Here is an 8,252-nt window from a genome sequence, read left to right as displayed (position 1 = left end):
ACTATTAAATAAGTTAGTTAAATAGAGACGAATTAAAAGTTGTTTAAATCACTCTACCTAGTTATAACAACACTTAATTGTCATGTTATGCGGTATGTTGACTAAGATTACCTATTTCAGTCACATTTATCAGGTAATGATAGACAGAGGACCTAGGGGTTAAAAGTAATTTTTACTGCCCTCTTTGATATGTCATTATTTATAATGTTTTAACTGGAACTCTTAGTTTCTACAATCATTTTTTTCAAGTTTGAAATAGTGCTCTTTCGTTAGTATAACTGAGTTTCATCAACAGACACTAACCAAGTCAGTACCTTAAGAATCAAGAAAAAGAAAGTATAATAGCGAAAAAAGAAACAAACAATTTTGTGGATAAATAACAGCTACGGGATAATTTTTCAAACACATTGAATGAACAGGCGCTTAATAAGCAGAAGCGTTTTTTTCTAATTGTGTTTCTATTAAAATTGTAATGTGACTTATTTCTACCCTTATAACTAATCGATAAGAATTTGAAATGGTAATGAAAAAAAACTATTTGAAACATTCATGTTTTCTTTTTACAAGTCATCACTTGTTTAGTGTACATTTTCATATATCAATAATCCAACTCAATTACACAAGTAAGAACAATCGATTTTCATCCAAATAATGAACTATTAATGAAAAGTAGTGGATCAATAAGGCCTAAAAATTTTCAATGCTCATGGTTAACATATAGTTTTAACATCTTAAACGATAAAATGAATAAGTATTGATTTTTACTGGGGACGTGTATGTAGATAGGGTTTGGCCACAAGTTCAGTCATTTTTTTCCTCTGAGTCATTATTTGAAATTCCGTTTTTTTTGTATAAAAAAGCAACTTAATTCATTCACAAATTAAGGATTAGTTGAATAACACAATCAAATGTTACCTTTTAACCAAGCAGATTCTAGAAAATCCTCTATTAATAGATACAACTCTCTACATCGAGCATGACAACTTAAATTCATATTTAAGGTAAACTACATCCCAGAAACACATGATGTCTTCACCTTTGTGTGTAATGGAATTTACAAAGTACTGTATTAGACATTCACCGAGTTTTCTTACAAACAAGAAACCAATAGAAACTTCGTAACAGGAAAAACTCAGGAGTTAGGAAGTCAAATAATTTGATAGAGAACGAACGAAATTATGTAAACTAATTGCATAAACGTCAAATAATTATTACTACTATAGGAGATTGTTAAATTACATAGTATAAATCAGTTAGACAACTAGTGAAATCCAAGAGAAGAACTGGATAGCTGTTAATGCACTCGTCCAAGACATCCTGGTTAACACCCTGTTTAACTGAAATCAATCAGTGATGTGAACTACCAAATAATCACTTTTTGTTGAACAATCCATGCGAGCTGAAGTAATTTTAGTAACTTTTTTCAAATGTACAACAAACATTGAGGAAAAATACTGAGCACAGCTGTCCTACATAATCGAAGGCGGACACCTGTAGGCAGCGACGATGTGGATACCACGTAACTCTGATTCATTTAAGTCATTTACGCGTGTCCTATCTGAAACACCAATCTGTCAAATCAATTAAACCAACCGTGTTTGTCTATTCAAGGTCATCCTGTAAGCCTATTATGATTCGTTCGTTAAATTGTATGCATCAGTTTGTGACCAATTAAAGCAACCCAAATGTAACCTTGGCTTATGATTCGCTCATCATAAGGAATGGAGCTAGGGCTCATTATCTAGCTGTATTGATCGGACATATCCACATCGATGCCGGAAGCTTCTGCTGTAAGGCTTTTGATTCCTAACTATGACTTTCTAAAGACTTCCAAACCGCTTTTGCTTAAAGGAGGTACAGTCGTGAACCATGATGTGTCTTTCAAATCAGATGTTTTAGTTGAGAATGGTGTTATTCAGTAAGTGAAGTACGCTTACTTCTCACCCATAGGGCTGTTGGTGAAAACCTTAGTTACCCCGACGGAACAGAAATTATCGACGTAAATAATAAATTATTATTACCTGGTATGTATTTAATCTAAATCACTTACGATTTCCAACAGGTGGAATTGACTTGGACTGTCACATTGGTGTCGCAACCTCAAATGACCCTATAGCTGATACTTACTTATCTGCAGGAAAAGCAGCTCTTTTTGGTGGTACGACTACAATTGGTATGTAGATATTTTCATTCCCATAACTGACAAACGTAAATTAATTTTATAATATAAAACTTAGGCTTTTTGGTATTGTTTCACAATTTAAGAGAAAATAAGTTATCCCTCAAACAGTTACATAATAGGCTAGTAAGAAAATATACGATAATCATATTCTCAAACTTGCTGAATCTATTAAGTTCAGTGGTGCACTATCCACAAAGTTTGTTTCGAAATGTTAAAACTACTTACTATCGATTTTAATCAATGAAAGTAAGCAGTGAAAGCCCTAAACAAGCGTTATAAATCTAATAGACGAACTGTAAAAGTAGCTAAGTTCGTTAACAGTACTTTTTGTATCATTGTTTATCAGCCCAACTTTTAAAAGGTGCTTTCAGATTTTTTCGCGCTGTCCAACCGCCTAGAATTTGTTTGAAGTAATACCTGACAAACGAAACTTGGTTCGTTGGTTTGATGTACTTGAGTTGGTCCATATCTGGTGTGGTGGTTACCACCAGACATCTAATGATACTTAGCTCCTTCGAACTTTTGTGGTCTACGTGACTTGAGATGTCTCGTTATCCTTAGTGTTTACCTAAGGAAGTAGATGGTCCGTGTTGTCGTACAATGCGGTTATAGGATACATAGCTCAGAATTTCGTACATAAAACCCTATTTTCATAGTGTTTTGGTTTGCTGAATCTACGAAGTACATCTGTGGTAAAAGGTAATGTTAGATACAAAGAACGAGTCAGTTAATATGGCTGTAAATCCGAAGTCCATGAAATAATTGGAATACCGATCATATTTCAGAAAGAGGTGAAGTAACAGGGACCTTGAAGGTTACATAAAGTACGCAATGTATTGAAGATCAACTATTAAGATGCTCAAGTAAAGTGGCTTCTAAGGATAGTATAGTTACACTATTCTTGCCAGTTCGACTTCTTATACTGACTGTACAAGTGCTTTTGCTTATTCTCTTCTCTTAATCAAAGCAGTGGTAATCCCTGTTGCCTTTAGTGATCGTTTTCAGAGTTTGTAAGTAGCATGCTTCCTGACTTAATGTATGTTAATAGTTTGGCTACTTTAAACTGATTAACGCAGAGGGCAAAAAAAGCCGTTCAAATCACCGTAGTCGATGAATATTCACAACCACGTCAATCCATTCGCCATCCTTACTCAGTACTTTACTCGACTTAAGCATTACTCACTTAGTGTTTCCATTATGTCTGATCAGTGATTTGAAGATATTTATGGTCAGTTATTGGTAAACTATGCATTTCCTAAATCGTAAAAGTCTAATTCTCATAGTCATAAAGTAATATAGAGCAAACAACTCAGTGTAACTGCTGTTAATGTGAAGCTCACCACCAGCCTTTAGGGTTGTCATTATCTGAAACTTAGGTCGCGAGTAAAAAACATAGGGATTAGTTTCAGGTTGTCATAAAACTAAAATACCCAGCCTCAATAATTATCGGGCGCCCAACAATGACTCGTGAACTGCAAACATGAGAAAATCAGGCTGGCTTTAGACATGGTTGTGGCTGCATCGACCACATATTCGCCATTCATAAGATTTTAGAACACAGGCATGCTTATCGGCGTCTGACAATGATAGTCTTCACTTAAAAGCAGTATTTGACTCTGTCGACCGAGAGGTTCTGTGGCAGTGTCTGTCATTAAAAGGCGTTCCTCAGAAGTACATAAACCTTGCTAAGACTCTTTACTCGAACACTACCAGTCGAGTCAGAGCTTATGGCGAACTGTCATCTGAATTTACAACCTCAAGTGGTGTCCAACAGGGCTGTCCACTATCCCCATTTTTGTTTAACTTCATCATAGACCTACTTCTGGAAATGACGCTCTCGTCGACTGAATTTTCAGGAATTGATCTCCTACCAGTAGGTCTACTTATCGACTTGAGATACTCAGATGGCATAGTCCTGTTTGGTGAAGATGCTGACAAAATGCAGTGTCTTTTGGTAGCACTGAGTAACAATGCAAGGATGTTTGGGATGCGTTTTCTCCCTCTAAATGTAGATTGTTGCTCCAGGACTGACCTGCGTCAACACCTGAACTAAGGATAGGGAGTGAAGTAATCGAACTTCACTTATCTTGGAAGTCTGATCAACCCTAACGGGTTGGTGTCTGATGAAATCTCAGCACGGATTCAAAAAGCTCGTTTGCTTTTTGCCAGCTTACGTCACCTATGGTGAAGGCGAGATATCCGTCTATCAATTAAGGGACGAGTATACTGCTCAGCAGTTCGTTCTGTTCTACTGTACGGCTGCAAAACGTGGCCATTAAGAGGAAGAGATACTTGTAAGGTACTAGTATTCGACCACAGATGTCTTAGAAATATTAGCAGCATCTTCTGGGATCACCGGGTAAGTAATAGTGAGGTTAGACACGGGATATTAAGAAATGATAGTAAATCAGTTGATGTGGTTGTCAATTTCATCGACTGAGATAGTTGGGCCATGTGTTACATATGCCTGTACACTGATTACCACGACACTCAATGCTGACTAGTATAGGGGATGGTTGGAAGAGAGTTAAGGGCGACCAAACCAAAACAAGGCATTAGTGCTAGAAGTCACTAACTTCTAGTCTGAGCCATGTTGGTGGATGCAGACAACGTGGTTGGAGTCCGCCTGACTATCGTAACTAATGGTTAGAGACTCTATATGACTTGGCGCAGAATCGATCTCAATGGCGTAGTTGTATACACTCCCTCTCTTCCCTTAAACTATGAGATTAAATTCGTTTCATATCTTTCTTTCTTCTTGTACTATACTCATTTATACAACCTTTCTTTTATATATAACTACTTCTATAAATTTGGTGTTCATCTTGTTGTGCTAATGAGGTATGGCAACTTGGACCGATGCATATGTGTGCCTGGTCCCACGTTGTGGCTGATTGATTGAGGCTGTCATAAAAATCGTTAGATCGCTTTATTGTCTTATTAACATGAAGGCAAATTAATATTGCCCCCAAATTCTCTGGTACGGCCAAGGGTGTGGAGAGTCAGCTCTCCTCGAAATGCTCCCACATGGCCAAGCGTATACAGCCACTGCTAGGGAAGTCCCACTCACTGCCTCACGGCGGGGGTGTTGTTTACCACATTGAGAGGACGAAAAGCTAATATCTGGCGCTTTAACCGGGTTAGTAGATATAAAGGATTCACCTAGGGGAGTTTGGAAAACCCTGATTCCAAACCGATGGTTTACATGAGCTCTAGGATCCTGAGGGAACAAATGGTGCGTGAACCAATTATTGGTCACCGGTGACCATGGGACTGAACTTCCTGACGTTGTTCCATTGCCTTGTGGATCAGACGTTTAGTTTGAGGGCTCCAAGTGTGGCCCCCCAAGAAAACCACTTGCTTCGGTTTAGGAACCCGGTCAGTATCGCAGCCCACACACAAATCAAGTGACATGTATGGCGCATATGTATTCAGCGCCCCTTTGTACTAATATTTATGTGTTCAAATAAACAGACTAGTTAACATGAATGTATTGGTAAGATTACCACTATATATGCTCCTTTAAATACCACCCTCTTATTACTCTTAAAGAAAAAGTCACTCATCACATCTTTTTTGGAGAAATAAAGGTTACTTATTTTATTTCGCTCTGAGTTTTCATATATGTATCCAATTTATTTTATCCTTAGTAAACACGGTTAATGCTTATCCTGGGGAATCGCTAATAAACGCATATGAACAGTTTGTATCATCAGCCCATGAAAACCTAGCATGCGATTATGGTGTATGCTTGCGATTGGCTGGCTTTTCATCAGAAACGAACAACGAACTAATTACTTTAGTTCGAGATAAAGGAGTGGTGTTATTTTCCGTTCGTGTGGGTTCAAAATCTTCATCTATGGTAGATAATGAACAGTGTATTATCAATGAAGAAGAATTTTGTTCTTTCTTAAACATTTGCCGACAGCTAGGAGCGTTGCCAATGCTTGAAGCAGCTACTTCTGTGTCGTTATCTCAGAAATTATCCTCAGATGTGCAAATCAATTTTCCTGATATTGGTCCAGAAGTAAATTTATTGATTTCACCGGAAGAAGCTGAAGCAAATAGTATATTGCAAGGATCTTTGTTTTCACAATATGCAGGATTTCGTTGTCCAGTTTTAATTTCTAGAATTTATAGTAAAGCAGCACTAAATTGCTTCATTGAACAGCGCCGTATGTGTAGAGGCATATTATTTGGACAAACTAGTATCCCCGCAATAGCTGTTCCTCTTTCTTTGATGAACTGTGATGATCATTCGAACGACGTGTTAACCCATTCAAAGAATTGGGCTGTTGCTGCTAGTTACATGTGTGACCCTCCATTACGACCAGATACTTATCTTAGCCAAAGGTTGCTGACTCACCTCGTCTCTGAAGACTTGGTCTGCGTTGGTTCAGGTCATCGGGCAATAACCACTGCAGTTCGCGCAGCTTTTGGATCAAAAAATGCTGTACACATACCTCGTGGTATAGCATCTTTGGGTCATAGGATGGTTGCCTTATGGCATTTTGGGGTTGAAAGTGGATTTTTGGATCCTTGTATGTTCGTCAAAGTAACTAGTTCTAATCCTGCAAGATTAATTAATGTTTATCCTCAGAAAGGCAGAATAGAAGTAGGTTCCGATGCCGATATATTAATTTGGTCAAACTCCTATAAGCAAGAGATTTTGAAAAACATTTTACCCGATGACGTTCCTAACCTATTTTCTAACACCTCTTATCAGTCGGGCCCTGAAATGGTTATATTACGTGGTCATATTGCTGTTAAGAATAGCGAGTTTTCAAATAACACTTCCACCTGTGGGAAACTACTCGTTTGTCGACCATTTTCTCATTATGTGTATGCTCGTGTCGATGCAGTCGAAAAAAGTGTCAATTCCGAATTTGAAATGCTCCAACGCGAACCATACGTAGGAAATGCAGTTTCTAATACAACTGAAGCTTCAAATGATAACAAGGAAGGTTATTACTTTCGGAAAGAATATTACGATAATGTACCCAAAGGTTAGTTAATTTTTTATGCTATGCTTAGTTTGATTTTGCACACATCAAAAAGCAGACAAGAAATTAAGTATGAACACCGGGATGCCAGTACATTTAGCTGATGAGTCCCAAGCAGGACGGGGCGCTCATCATGAATTCTGCTGTTAACCATATCCCGTCTTTCCCATAAAAACAACAATGTGTCCACTGACTCTTATGCTATCATAATCCGAAAATCTACATTATCGTATTCCAACCCCTAAACCTTTTCAATGTTTCAACTTGGGGATAATTAGAGTCAGTATCAGTAAAGTAACTGAAGTCTAAGTTTAATAGGTCTATGGTTAAGCAAATGCCTGCATTACTAGAAAATCCTAGTGTGTATCACTTGCTATCGCTAGTTGTCTGCTAACTATTTCCGTGACATCTTCGTTAAACCACAAAATTATAATGACTATCTTAAGTGTATCACTTTCTTATGGAACTATGTAGTTAAAGTGAAATGAAAATGGTCGAACTGTATATTGAATTACTCGGTTAACAACTTTTATTGGTGTGCCTTTTGTGTAAAGATACTACATTTGTAACTCAGCGGCTCTACCAAGTAACAATATCTCAGAGAGATGAACAAACACAGTCGTCAATGTCTCATGTTAAGAATACCGTCGTCATGTAAATACTGAAAACATGAAGCCTATGTTGAATAACTTTTTATTCACTCTATACTAACAAATTATTTGTAGCTCACATCGCTTGTTTTAAATATTTTTAAAAAATACTTTTAGTGGCCTTGCCACCTGGTCAGAGAAAAATACACACGTCAGTTAAAACGGCTCAACCTCCCGGTGGTTCATCGAATGCGTTTTGGTCAAACGAATAAAAAAGATTCATTGTCCATGCTAATTTCTACATTTCTGATTTCTAGCTTTATATTTCAGTTCGAGTAATTCCCATAGTGCATTTCAACTAAATCAACCAAATTTCTTTAACTTTTTACGTGTCTTAATTAATATTTCTTTGGTTAAAACAACCACTAATGTTGTGCAAACTGTTTGTTAAGTAACAATCTAATAAATTTAATTACG

The 8,252-nt window shown here is 37.2% G+C and overlaps 1 protein-coding gene across 1 annotated transcript; it reads left to right on the top strand.

The window, feature by feature from the left end:
- Positions 1-1,772: 1,772 nt before the first annotated feature.
- Positions 1,773-8,252, top strand: Smp_078780 (dihydropyrimidinase related protein-1 (M38 family); the record flags this gene model as incomplete). The annotated part of the gene is made up of 5 exons (XM_018799158.1): positions 1,773-1,918; positions 1,951-2,024; positions 2,063-2,173; positions 5,833-7,188; positions 7,953-8,252. 5 exons carry the CDS (start codon positions 1,773-1,775, stop codon positions 8,045-8,047), a joined length of 1,782 nt encoding a protein of 593 aa, XP_018650974.1. The 3' UTR covers positions 8,048-8,252.

This window comes from Schistosoma mansoni, chromosome 3, assembly GCF_000237925.1.
Source record: "Schistosoma mansoni strain Puerto Rico chromosome 3, complete genome".
Classification (NCBI taxonomy): Eukaryota; Metazoa; Platyhelminthes; class Trematoda; order Strigeidida; family Schistosomatidae; genus Schistosoma; species Schistosoma mansoni.
This window is presented reverse-complemented; position numbering and strand designations above follow the sequence as displayed.